At 55.9% G+C, this 13,798-nt stretch overlaps 1 protein-coding gene across 3 annotated transcripts in view; it reads left to right on the top strand.

Annotated features, from left to right (window-relative positions):
- FOXN1 (forkhead box N1) overlaps window positions 1–9,287 on the top strand; it is a 28,165-nt gene extending 18,878 nt beyond the window's left edge. For all 3 annotated transcript variants that reach the window (XM_043583591.1, XM_043583590.1, XM_043583593.1), the window contains exons 5-9: window positions 797–927; window positions 1,679–1,775; window positions 5,195–5,402; window positions 5,604–6,095; window positions 7,699–9,287. In XM_043583591.1, the coding sequence (XP_043439526.1) occupies window positions 797–927; window positions 1,679–1,775; window positions 5,195–5,402; window positions 5,604–6,095; window positions 7,699–8,018 (1,248 nt within the window). In that variant the 3' untranslated portion in view covers window positions 8,019–9,287. The remainder of the gene's footprint in view (window positions 1–796; window positions 928–1,678; window positions 1,776–5,194; window positions 5,403–5,603; window positions 6,096–7,698) is intronic.
- Window positions 9,288–13,798: the final 4,511 nt, after the last annotated feature.

Genomic DNA, 13,798 nt, shown 5'->3' with positions numbered 1-13,798 from the left:
AGCCTAGACCATCAAGGACTGAGCCACAGCATGGTTCAGGGGCTGCCAGACCTTAAATGGCCTCACCATGCCCAGCCTTGCTTTGATGCTTTCTGCATTCCGCACCCCCCTCCAACAAGATGGCCGCACCCAGGCCTTTATGGAGCCTGCAGAGAGGGTGACTCAGGCACTAAGTGTCTCTCGGGTGACCTGGAAAGAGCACTTCAGCCTGGAGCAGATGGGGGAGTCAGAGTCTCCCACCCCCATGGCCCCCATAAAACGCCACCCCTGGCACCGCAGCCACTCCCTTTGCCGTAAAACCACCTCCTACCCCCACCGGCCCACCACCATGACCTGCCCTTTCAAAGAGCCACTGAAACTCATAAAAGGTGGCAGTGCCCAGCAAACGAACGCCCAGGCTGGACACCCTGCTTCCGGCCCAGCCGTTCCGGGAAATTCCAGGGGAGGCCTGGAGGCCCTCACACTCTCTAGCCCCACCAGGCTGCTCTCCCATCACCATGGCAACCAGAGCACCTAGATGGCAGGAGAGGAAGGAAGCCAGGAGGGTGGGGGGAAGCTTTGAGGGCTCTGTGACCCCGAATTTGGGAACGTGGATCACCTCAGAGCCCCTCAGATGTCCACACCCTTGGCCAGCCCCCTCAGATAGTTCTGCTATTGGAGCCCATGACCAGGGAGAGAAGAGTCTGGCTTCAGCTCCCTCTCTGGATGTATATGAATGGGGCGGGGAGGGGATCACCCCCACCTTGGGAAAGACTGGTTACCATGGCAACCATTCTGCCCCCTTTGACCTCTACAGTACTCACCAGGTGGCGGCAGCTACCCCATACCATACCTGGGCTCCTCACACTATCCATACCAGCGGATCGCACCCCAGGCCAGCACCGACGGGCACCAGCCTCTCTTCCCAAAACCCATCTACTCCTACAGGTATGTTTCCCAGCACCCCTGTGGTGGAAGGGGGTGGGTGAGAGGAAGAGTGGAGAAGCTGAGGCATGGAATCCTCAAGGTATAAGGTGATGCCAGAGGAGGGAAGTCATACCCCGCGGGTTTCTAGAGGATGTGAAACCTCAGGCAAGCTATCTGACCTCTCTGAGCCTGTTTATTCATCTGTTTAAAAAAAAAAAAAAGTCGGTGGGGGGGGGACAGCAATATTCAGGCCTTTGGGAGGATTAAGTGAGAGAATATGCCTGGCACATTGCAGGGGCAGGGGCTCAAGGAACCTCAGTTCCCTCCCTTACTATCCAACATTCAGTGTGCGATTGGCTGAGGGCTGACTGGTAATGACAACTTCCATTTAATGAGTGCCTTCTATGTTCTAGGCATCATCCTTAATCGTCACAACTCTGAGGTAGCTATTACATTTTTTTTTTTTACTTCAAAGCTGAGGAAACTGAGGCTCAGAGAGGTTAAGGCACTCACCGAAGGTCACATAGCTAGTGAATGGCCAAGCCAGGATTACAACCCAGGGCTCTCAAGATTCCACAAGACCCTCGTATAGCCCTAATTCCTGGCTTCAGCGGACGCGTCCTCACCCTTTCTCTTTCCAACCTCATAGAGCCTCTCACCTACATCTGCGGCAGGTTCCTCCCTCAACCACTCTTGCCGGGGCAGGTGGGTGGTGACGGGGAGACTCCCAGCCTGCTCCCAAGTTCAAACTCAAGGCTTTCTCTGCCTTCAGCATCCTCATCTTCATGGCCCTTAAGAACAGTAAAACTGGGAGCCTTCCTGTCAGCGAGATCTACAATTTCATGACGGAGCACTTTCCTTACTTCAAGGTGAGCCCAAGATCCACCCCATTCCCGCCATCCCCAGGTCCTGGGCAGGCCAGGCCTCTCTGGAGCCAGAGGCTTCCGTTGGAAGGGTTGGAACAAGGGTTAGAACGAAAGCCAGGAGAGGGTTTGCCCCACTGCCTCCACGCTTCCCCTTGTCTCCATGTCAAAAGGTCAGACTTCCGTGTAAGGAGCAGAGAGCTCAAGCCACTCACACAAGGTTACACAGCAGGCTGGAGTCAGTCCTTAGGCTGCTGGAAAGTGGACGTGTCCGTCCTGACAGGCTTCCAGAAACATCCACCTACCCCAAGTGGGGAGAGATGCCTTGGGAAGAAATGAGAGCCTTTCCCCACCCCTGCCCCCAGGCTGCTGTAGGGCTAAAGAATTTGGGTAAGAGCTAGCCAGCCAAGGTGGCATGGGATGCTAGGACCACAGGACCCATTGCCTTCCAGGGAGAGATTAAGATCTGCCTCTGTGGGCGGCAGGCTCAGCTACAGTTCTGCCAGAAAGCGGGGTGTGGGCTTCACGGTCTTCGAGAGTTCCAGGGAACTGGGGTGGCTTACCTGTACAGTATCTAGGTCCTGTCACCCACTCAAGGGGCTTCTGAGGGCTCTACCAGACTCCCTCCGTAGAGGCAGGACAGACGTCCTTCTCTCCAGAGGGGCAAACACATCAGAAAGGGTGATCCACCTGCTCAATGTCACACAGCAGGGGGAGCTGTTGTTGCCTCAAGCTGTTTGGTTTCACACATCTGCCCACCCCCTGCCCCCCCCCCCGCCCCCAGACCCTCCAGCATAGACCTCTTCTTCCAGGGTGGGTGCAGGGGAGATCAGAGTTTGTGTGTGAGGAATGCCTTCTCCAAGGTCAACATCCTGGGGGATACAGTCCCATCCGCTAACCGGACAGCAGGCAGGAGCTGAGGCCCGGGTCCAGAGCTCATCTCCACCTGCCAGTAGGTGATCCCTGGCTTCACTGGCTTCCCAATGGTCCTGCCTGGGGATAATTAGAAGCTGATATTCAGACAAGTTTATACTTGCTGCCTTGCCATCAAATGAGCGGGCAAGATGGCCAGAGTGGTCTGGCCGGGAATGGCAAAGTGTGGTCATCTGCCAGAGATTCTGGGAGAGAAAGGAAGAGCGGGGAGAGTTGTCTCTGGGATTTGAGAAGCATCAAAGCCAGTATCCAGGGCTGCCCCTGTATCCCAATCGGTCTGGAGACCAAACTCTTCCTAATCCCTGTAGATCTGGAGGGCCTTCTCTAGGGCTTCCAGGGGCCAGGCTAGAGAGAGGGAATCGAGGGCCCTGCCCTGTTCCTCTCAGCCATTCCTCCCTGCCAACTCCCAGCCTGGCCCCCAGCCCCTCCCTGCATCTCATCTTCCTGGCTTAATTATTTTTCCTGGGAGCTGTGTAATCCCTGTTTTATGGGGCTGAAGAGTGAAGAGGTCTAACAGCTTTTTTTTTTGTTGTTTTTGGTTCTAGTTGTTGTTCTTAGCCAGTTGCATCACTCCCTCACTCCCGAGTTTACATTTGACTTCAGAGAGAAAGCATCTGTGAGGCTGGGACGGGCCCCGGTGGTGAAGCCAGCCCTATAGGGTGACCTGGGCAGGGCCCTTAATGAGGGGACAGGGCTGGAGTCAGCTTTGTCACTGCCTTCTGTGTGATCTAGGGCCAGGCCCTTTCTTCCCTGGACCTCAGTTTCCCAATCTGTAAAATGGTCAGGTTGGACCAGTTGGCACATACATTCCTTCCAACTCTGACGGATCCCCTCTGACCTGCCCAAGGAATTAGTTCAAAGATCCTCTGCCCCCTTTATCTCTCACTCTCCATTTGAAGGTCATGTTTCTGGGCAAGAACAAGGTGGACCTGGGGTGCATAGCACTCATGCCCAAGGCAGCTGAGGTGGGTGTCCTGTAACCCCATGAGTCAGGGATGTGGGACCGGGGAAGTGTCCATCCACTGGACATAATTGCTAGTGCTGACCATCCCTCTTCCAAACAGGAAGTGGCTGGGGTGGGGGCTGTCCTGGCATCCCAAAGTCACAGATTTATGGGCCCATAAAAGGGCCCAGTGCCCATTAACTCTGCCCATCAGGCGACACAACCTCGACTCTTAGTAGGGACCGTCGTGGGAGTTGAAGGCAAATCCCCAGCTGGCTGGTCTGGTGGCTCCAGAATCCTCCCTTATGACCCTGGGAGCCTTGGGGGTCATCTCAACCAGCCCCCTGTCCCAGGCCAGCTGCCCCTGACAAAGGCTCCCGCAGCTCCTGCCAGCAACTTGCCGTGACGCTGGCATCAGGACCCAGTTCTGCTGGGCGTGATTCAGCCTGGCTGCTCCCTGGGGCAAGTGAGCCGGGGAGGAGGGAGTGGCCGCCCCTCATTAACCAGAAACTGCAAGCTGAAAAGGAAAAGGGACCAGGGACTAAGGGCATAGGGGCCCCGCTGGCTGGAGCAGATGTCCTGCCCATAGTTGGTCCCTGCTGGGCCCGGGACCGTCACAGAGGCTGGAACAGAGCTGGAGGTGGGGAGGATGGGGGTGCCCACTGGCACCCCCGCCACCGCCTCTCACCCAACTGAGTCAGCCTAATGGTTTTTACAACCCTCCCTGAGCACAATTACCGCACTGGTGGCATGACCGGGCCTCCTAATGGGTGTTTATTCTGTTGGCACGAGCCCCCCCACTCCCCACCTGAGGGCTGGCCTCCCCACCAGGGCACGCCCCCCCCCCCCCGGGCACACTCATGTGAACACTCACACCCACACACGCATGCAATCATGGGTACCCCCACACGCCCAGAGAGACTTTCTCACACACACATCCTTATGCTCAAGGGAATTCGCGGCCCACCAACCCAAGAGAAGGCTCACACCGGGGAGACATACTCAGGGACACTCGCGTGTGCGTATGCATAGCCAATCTCTCCCTCTCTCCCTCCGTCACCAAAACCCAGATATTCAGGCCACATGTGTGCAACGCACCCCTCTTTCTTGGCTTCTGAGTTTGCCCCAGCAGGGATGAGGCAGACCCAGGAAAGGAACATTCCATAGCTTCCTCCTAATTCCAAAACTGGCATCCAAGACCTGAGTAGTGAGTTCCCCGTCCACAGAGGGGTCCCAGCATGGGCCCGAGGACCCAACTCCAGATAGGGAACGGGCCCTCCCTTTATGAATCACTTCAAGAATCCTCTGAAGGGTCGCCAGAGGTGGGAGCGGGATGAAGGCAGATTTTAAGCGAAAATAGTTTGCAGTCAAGATTCCTGCCCCCCACGGAAGGGGGTGCCAAGCATGGGCTGGGCGCCGAGGAGGACGCCAAGCTCCAGACGGGTGGCAGTTCTGTGCCCAGAGGGAGCAGGAAGAGTTTCCCGGAGCCCAGACCCCGCCCTGGCCACTTGACCCCGGCCTGAATTCTTGTCTTGCTCCGCTCCGGCAGACGGCGCCCGACGGCTGGAAGAATTCTGTTCGCCACAACCTGTCTCTCAACAAGTGCTTTGAGAAGGTGGAGAACAAATCAGGAAGTTCCTCTCGCAAGGGCTGTCTGTGGGCCCTCAATCCGGCCAAAATCGACAAGATGCAGGAAGAGCTACAGAAGTGGAAGAGGAAAGACCCTATTGCTGTCCGCAAGAGCATGGCCAAGCCAGGTGGGAGGCCAATGGGCAATGCAAGGGAGCGGGGGAGGGCCTGGCATACCCACTAGCAGACAGAGAGGGAGGGAGGGAGGCTAAATAGGTTGAGCAAAGCGAACCTGTCAGTAAGGGGCGGGCCTGAGCGGTTCCAAGGCTGGGGAGGGATTGTGGGGAAAGGGAGGTCTCATGATGTCCCTCTCTCTTGGGTCTTTTTAGAAGAGCTGGACAGCCTCATTGGAGAGAAGAGGGAGAAGCTGGGCCCCCCACTGCTGGGCTGCCCACCCCCCGGGCTGGCAGGCTCAGGCCCCATCCGGCCCCTGGCACCTCCAGTTGGGCTCTCCCAGCCACTGCATTCAATCCACCCAGCCCCAGGCCCCATTCCTGGCAAGAACCCCCTGCAGGACCTACTTGGAGGACACGTGCCCTCCTGCTACGGGCAGACATATTCGCACCTCTCACCGGGCCTGGCCCCTCCTGGACCTCCGCAGCCATTGTTCCCACAGCCAGATGGGCACCTTGAGCTGCGGGCCCAGCCAGGCACCCCCCAGGACTCGCCTCTGCCTGCCAACACCCCGCCCAGTCACAGCGCCAAGCTGCTGGCTGAGCCTTCCCCGGCCAGGACCATGCATGACACCCTGCTGCCAGACGGAGACCTTGGCACTGACCTGGATGCCATCAACCCCTCTCTCACCGACTTTGACTTCCAGGGTGAGCTGGGGGTGGGAAAGGGAAGGTGGGACAGGACTGGAGAGGTGCGTCCGGCAGCACGGCCCATCCCCTCCAAGTCTCCAGGCTGCAGCCCGGAGCTGCCAGGCTTCTGGTCAGTTGAAGCAGACAAGTCTCGAGCTGGCGAGGGATGCCAAGGGGCAAAGAGGAAGGTCCTTGCCTCCACCTCCCTCCTCCTGGTGCCCCTGAACATGTTCCGACTGACCCCGTCATCAAACCACCCTCAGCTCTGGGTAGGTGGGGAAGAGCCCAAGTTCCATTCCATATTGACGGTGAGCAGATGACAGTCGGAACATTCCCCAGAAGCGGTTGCATTTTCTCAGAGTTCATCTTTTAATACAGAAGGAGGAAAGAGCTCTTCCCCCAGGAAGAATGTAAGGCCTCAGAACGAGGCCAGTCCCGGAGAGCTTTGGGGACAGGAGTCTGCGGAGAGGTTCTGTCTATTCCATTCCACCTTGCCTGCTCCACCTCTGCTCGCGGCCAAGCCCAACCGTTCTAATCTAAACTTCAGTGCATGCCCAGGCCCTGGTCCCGGCCACAGGACATTTGGAGGAGGGTGCTGACCCAGGCCTCAGACCTTCTGGGCGCACCGGGGTAGGGGGCATCCACAAGCAGGTGGAGACAGCTGGCCCTCGCAGAGCTCCCAGTCCTGTGGGGAGACAGCCCAGGTCTTGGGAAGCTCATTAGAAACGTACAGCTAGATCCTCAGCCCTGTCCAGAAGTGGGAGTCTCAGAGGAAGCCGTAGACATGTGGGCTCCCATAGACACGCATCTGAGCCCCTAGTAACAATCAGGCATCGTGTGAGTTGCTTTACATGTGCTCTGTCATTTGGGGCTTTAAAGAAGGAGCGACCGTTAAACCCATTTCACAAAAGCACGCTGAGGTTACATAACTTACTGAAGGTCACTCAGCTAGAAAGAAGGGGAGTTAGGATTGGAACCCAAGCAGCCAAGTTCAGTCCAGGGTTTAGTCCGGCTGCCTTCCTCCATCCCCGCAGCCCCGATACCCAGGCCAGGCCCTGGCCTGCCGTGACGCACGCAGGACACACAACACAAAGAGGAGGTGGGGGGCAGCATTGTCTCCTCCCCAGAGTCAGTGTTCCCGGCTCCACTCCTCTCCCTTGGGCCTGCAGTGGAGGAGGCCCAGAGAGCCGAGCCCAGCCACCTCATCAGGTCCTGCAGTGCATTGTTGGAAGATCCTTAGCCTTGGCTGTGTAACCACCTTCCTCGGGAGCCTGGGCAGGAGACAGGGGGAAGAGTTCCAGGGGCTCCCTCTGCGGGCTCGCTCCAGAGTGCACAGCGTTAGGTATCAGCCCTTCCAATAGGCAGCTCTCAAGTCCTTGAGTCCTCCACTCTCCCTCCCCTGACCTCCAAAACACAGAGCCCCAGAGATCATTTAGGCTACAGCAGAGGAATCTGAGAGTTCCGGCAACTGCCTGGGGTCACACAGCGAGTGCCAAGGGGCTGCTCCCCAGCCAAGGTTACCCCAATCCTGTTCTCTTTAGCATGTGAGAGCCATGGGGTCAAGGGAACAGACAGGGCTCCTTTGCACCTCCCAGTGACACCTGTTCTCTCCACCACCTAGGAAACCTGTGGGAACAGCTGAAGGATGACAGCTTGGCCCTTGATCCCTTGGTACTGGTGACCTCGTCCCCGACATCATCTTCAATGCCACCACCTCTGCCACCACCCCATTGCTTCCCACCTGGGCCCTGTCTGGCAGAGACAGGCAGTGGGAGTGGCGACGTGGCACCACCAGGCGGTGGAGGCTCCGGGGCTTTGGGTGACCTGCACCTCACCACCCTCTACTCGGCCTTCATGGAGCTGGAGCCCACACCCCCCACGGCCCCCGCTGGCCCCTCTGTGTACCTCAGCCCCAGCTCCAAGCCCATGGCCCTCGCGTGAGCCACACCCAGAAGCCTTTATGTGGCCTGGAAGTCCCAGCTGGCCGCCCACGTCGGGCTCACCTTAAAGGTCAAGGAAGGAAAACCATCCCTGTCCCCTGTGCCACTAAGCCAACTGTTTGTTAGCTGGCAGCCGGGGGGTGAAGAAGACACCACCCACGATGCTGCCCCTCACACATTTCCGCCAGCTGAGCGAGCCAGCTCCTCACTCAGGGTCCCTGAAGACCCAGTGTCTGGGAAAAAAACAAAAAAACCAAAAACACTCTCCTTAGCTCACACTCATCCCCACTTAAGCGCTTCTGCGTTAATGTGTACATGCATATGCACCACACACACACACACACACACACACACACGCACACACAGAGTCTTTCAGACATACACCCACCCACATACCTTCTACCCAGAGGAATCAGAATTACACCACTGAGAGCCTGGCTGCTCCATTCCTGGGGCAGCTGAGAGCTGAGGGCTCAGGGTCCTCATGCCAGGCCCAAGACCACCCTGAAGCCCTATTCTGATGTCCACATTTTCTGCAGGCGCGGCCCCTCCTAGCGTGCTCTCTCCCAGAAGCCCCCTGTATTTATTCTCCCAACTTCATCCCAGCAGCCTGCCAAGGAGGAGTAGGGATGGGGCCTCTCCCCAAGTTGTCTGTGGGTCCCCCACTTGGCTGAGTAGCAGCCCCCACTCTGCCAGGCTCTGCCCATCCTCAGTAAACACTCTGTCCGACCTCCCCCAGAAGGACACACAGGAGGGGCAGCGTCTACCCCAGGACCAAACTGAGCCCAATTCTGACACAAAGTGTTTGGAAAAGTCCTTGCCCTTGGAAACTTAAAAGTGTCCTCTCTTCCCAGCCCTGGGTGCAGGAAGGGCCCCTCCAGATCACTACAATCTCACCCCTTCTGTAAGAAATTCATGTAGTTTAGGTCCCAACTTACTAATTACTTCCAACCGTCCCGGGCAGTCTCTGCCTTTCAGGGAAGGGAAGCCTGATGCAGGCTGGCAGGGTGGGGGGTGAGCACCCATGCTCCCCTCTCTCTGACTGCTTGGCAGACCCAGGATGTCCCTGGAGCTAGGGGGTGTGTCCAGGCTGCCCGCCATGCCCTACCGGAGAGCCCAACCCACACCAAGTGGGAGCTTCTGCCTACCCTGGAGGCCTGGGGGTGACATAAACCCCCAGAGGTTTTCCTGGGCTCAGTTAGGCACAAGCAGATCCCTCGATGGCCTGCCATTATCCCCTGACCTGGAACAATAAAGCAAATGCCTTGTAGTCTTGGCTCCCGAGGCTTCATTTCTGGATTTCCCCTCCCTGGACAGAAAGGCCAGGATTCCCTCCCCCTACACCCCGTCCTACTGCGATCGCTTCCCTCCTCGAACGCTCCCATCTCCTCACACAAGAAGGGGTCACTTCCCCATCCAGCCTGTGCCTTCTTGCCGCCATCTTTCCCTGGCTGGAGCTCTGGGTTCCACAGGTGACATGAATGGAGCACAGTCTGGTTCTATTCACACTGCTGGCCCTGGACGGTGATCTCTGGAGCGTAAGGGGCCCCCTCAGTCGCACTTCAGACTCAACCTCCCAGGTGCCACCTTGGTGGGCTGCTGTCACCAAAGGACAGCCTAAGAGGAAGCCCCACGCTCTGCCTGAACAGGGACAGGATAGGTATGGGAGACAAAAGCACATACATGAACCTCAAGGCTTGGAAATTTCTTCCAGGAGCCAGGCAGCACCACTTGCTTGCCCCAGAGGACAGCTCTGTAGAGATACCATAATAGAGCCCCACCCCACAGCGGCACCCTCCCTAAGAGGCTCTAAGCCTGTGTCCAGGACGGCAAGGATAGGGTGCCGAGTGCGGGGAGGCATGGCCAGCCGGTGCACCTGCCCCAGCCCAGCCCTGGCTGTGAAGGAAAGGGGTGAAGCCCCCTACGCTACACTTCCATCCTAGCTGGTAAGCAGAGGACATCTCCAGAGGTACTCAGACCTTTGTCCCATGGGCCCCTTTAGCACACCTACTAGTGAGCTGGGAACCACCCGAGTAAGGCAGGTGGCAAACAGGATCTGGGGTCTTGTGTTTGTTTTTGTTTGGAACCAGACTGGCCCTTCTTTTAAACCTGGGCTGTAGCCACGCTGAGCTGAGCCGCACACTCCCGTTCATATGCTGCCCCCTGCTGGTCACCTCACACGAACCGTTCACTCATTTGAGCTGAGTGGATGTAGGGTCTGGAAGCGCCCCATTTGCCGGGAGTTAACTTTTTTTTTTTTGCCCGGGGGGCGGGGTGGGGGTTGCTAAACATACAGGTTCTAAAACTGGTTAGAATTCATGGGCTTATCAAATTGGATGAAGAAATTATACCTTCATTTTCATTCATCTCTACCTCAAATGTAGTATTTCCCTCAATTACAAATGTCCACAACAAACCACAATAGCTTTAGTGGAATCTGTGACTTTGTCATATAAGGTAGAGAAATCGCAGATTCGAAATCACAGATGTTTTCATGTTATATTACAGGTATTGCAGAATAGATATATAGATTTCTATTATATAGTGTGTTGTGTTTAGGATTGCCATATATTTTGTACTCATAAAAAAAAAAAAACACCTTATTGTCTGTAGGCTTCAGCAGACGATAACAAAGGGGTCTGTGGCACACAGAAAGGTAAAGCACCCTTGCTTTAGTTGCAGGGTGATGAGGGATGGACGGTGGCTCTTAAGGGGAGGGGCCAGGAGAGGGAAGAAGGCACTAGGGACTTGAGATAGCAGCTCTTCACCCACTGGAAGGGAAGCATCTTAATATCTCGCGGTGGGTTTGGCAGCCCCAACGTGCTTCACCCAGACCAGCCTGGGTCGGCATGAATGGTGGGTCTCTTGGGCTTTCTTGCTCAAGCCAGTAATGGGGTTCCCATGACATTCCTGAAGAGTCAAAACAAAGAATTCTGGCCCACTTCAGAGAAATGGAATCTGAGGCCCAGCCCTGGCAGGGGCAACAGCTCATCATCATCAGAGCCAGGACTAGACCCACCCCCACCCTATCTTCTCCCTCCCTCCTTCTTCTTCCTGGGGCTCCTCTAGGTTCCTCAGGAAAGTGCCAGGAACCGAGTGCAGAACCAAATGCCAGGAACCATTAGCAGCAGGACGAGTGCCAGAGACAAGAAGGCTTAAAAGGAGGCAGGGGGCCAAGACTTCTCTCATCTGAGCTCCTCCAAGCCCTCTCAGGGTAAGTGCTAAACTGCTACCCGTGTCAGGGATGAGGACCTCAGCCCAATCCAGAACCTCAACCCAGATCGACTTAGCAGGCACAGTGAAGACTGTTACCAGGGTAGTGGTGGAGAGTCCTCTTTCTAACAGCTGTAGGTCTGAAAGTCCCTCTTGCTTGCTATAGCTTCTCTGTAGCTTTTTAACCCCATCAACAGCACCTCCAACTCCAAATACTTTGTATACCTATACAGCTTCATCTGCAAACCACCCCCCACCCCACCCCAGGCCCCTTCCTCACTTTTGGGACAACTGACAATTCCTGACCACTCACTTCTTGGTAAAAGTCTTTCTTCCCTTAGCTTCTAACATATCCTACTACAAAAGAGGCTTCTCTTCCCCCCTGTCTGGCTGCTCTTCCTTTCTCCATCATGGATTCCTCTCCCTTTGCCCTGTTCTCAAACACTCAATGGCCTTGCCTAGGGTTACACACTCCCATTCAGTGACCCTTAGTTGGGAGGTGTGGACTATTTGCATGGAGCACTCCATTGATTGGAGGGCATTTAGCGTTCCTGCCTCCTGCTCACTAAACACCAGTGGTGCCAGTTGGGCGCCCCATAGCTCAGCCACCATTGCAGCCTCTGCAATTGTCTTGTGGCCAATGACCTCCAAGGATCACCATCTCCAGCCTGCATTCGCCTCCTGGTCTCAGTGCCTGAATTTTCTGTCCTCCCAGTCGCCTCCTTCAAGAAAGCTGTCCCACACCACAGCAGATCTCAACCTGAACTCATCACCTCCCCCTAGCTCCCACCCTGATCCAACTTGGGTTCCCAAGCCCAGTGACAGCACCCCTTCCCACCCCAACATTCAAGCTGTGGACCAGGGCTTCAGCCTCGACTCCTCCCTGTCTCCAACCACCTCATCGGCCACCAGCCCCAGAAAGATTCCCTCTTAAAAATCTCAACTTCACCTATCTCTCTCCATCTCTGTGGATATTGATCTAATTCAGGGTCCCTTCAGCGGTCAGTCAAATGCCTGCAACACCCTCCTCGGCGGCCCCTGCCCGTAGCATGGTCATCCAGGGACTCCAGAGCCAGACTGCCGGGGTTAGGTTAGACTCCTGATGCCACCACTTAATAGCTATGCAACATTGGCAGGGCATGTTATCCCCTCTAGGCCTGCATTTTCTGTAAAGTGGGCATAATAACAGTGCCTTCCTCACAAATGACTGTGAACATTCCGGCACATATAAAGCGCCCAGCCAGAGGTCTGGCACCCACTACGTGTTGGCTGCTAGTCTCACTCCTTCAGATCCAGCCTTCCAGAGATCATCTGAACAGGTCATTCCCGATTAATCCTTCCCCCTCCCTCAGGAGAAGCCTCACCACCTGCACTACAAGGCACCTGTGTCTTCCTTCCACATCATAAATACCCACCTTCCCAAATGCCCTGGATAAATCTTGCCTCCAAACATTTGCTTTGTGCTGCTTCCTATGCACAAATGCTTACCCCACCTCTTCTGGCCAGTCATGCTGAGCCATTCAAGCACCTGCTGCAATGCTGCCTCCTCCAAGTGTCCTCCTGAGATCTCTCCAAGCAGGACCACTCTTGCTCCCCTGTATGCCCGGTCCATCTTACTCCTGCAAACAAGTATTTGTTCCAGGTCTCACTCATTTTAGAATTCCCAGAGTTCGGGGCACCCGGGTGGCTCAGTTAGTTAAGTGCCCAACTCTAGATTTCGGCTCAGGTCATGATCTCATGGTTCGTGAGTTCGAGCCCCATAGCCGGCTCTGTGCTGACAGTGTGGAGCCTGCTTGGGACTCTCTCTTCCTCTCCCCAGCGTGCTAAGTAAATAAATAAACTTAAAAAAAAAAAAATAGAATTCCCAGAATTCAGCCCAGGACCCAGTCCCAGCAAGGGCTCCACCAGTCGAATTCCAGCACTTCTAGACTTCTTAGTGGGTTAGGGTCAAAGCCTCAGCCCAGAGAGGGCTGTCACCAGGCATATCTAAATTAGTGGGTGGGAAGAGTAGGGTGTGAGCTCCCCACCTATCTCAGTTCCCCAGTTTCCTCCACTGAGGGAATTAAGAGCTCTTCTGGGTCTGGGGTAGTGCTGGGGGCCAGAGGCAATGTTATATGTAGGGCGGCCAGGCCAGGGGCTCCCCAAGGCAGCTGAGGCCAAGGAGATGGCTCCAAACCTTAGCCCAAACTGTGTCCACCTTGAATCTCTGATGAGGGCTACAAACACAAACTAGTAGTCCCAGTGGGCTCTGGGTGAGGGAAGAAGGGGTGGAGAACAAGACCACCTCCCCCACACCTTCCGTCCACCTTAGAGTCGAGGGCTCTTGTCCCAGCCCCCGTTTTGCCAGAGTGGTCTAGGCCTTTGAGCCAAAGCTTTCCCCTCTCAGGGCCTGGGTCTCCATCTTTGTCAAAGGAAAAACCCTTTCCAGCTGTAACATGTAGTAAATGCTGACTCTAGATGCTGTGATGTCAGGGCATAGAGGACTAGGGGACAGGAGGAATTGAGAGTCACATTAATGTTCCACCCCCACCACACCCACACCCCCACACGCTGGCCCATCAGCCAAAG

This window comes from Prionailurus bengalensis, chromosome E1 (genome assembly GCF_016509475.1).
Source record: "Prionailurus bengalensis isolate Pbe53 chromosome E1, Fcat_Pben_1.1_paternal_pri, whole genome shotgun sequence".
Classification (NCBI taxonomy): domain Eukaryota; kingdom Metazoa; phylum Chordata; class Mammalia; order Carnivora; family Felidae; genus Prionailurus; species Prionailurus bengalensis.
This window is presented reverse-complemented; position numbering and strand designations above follow the sequence as displayed.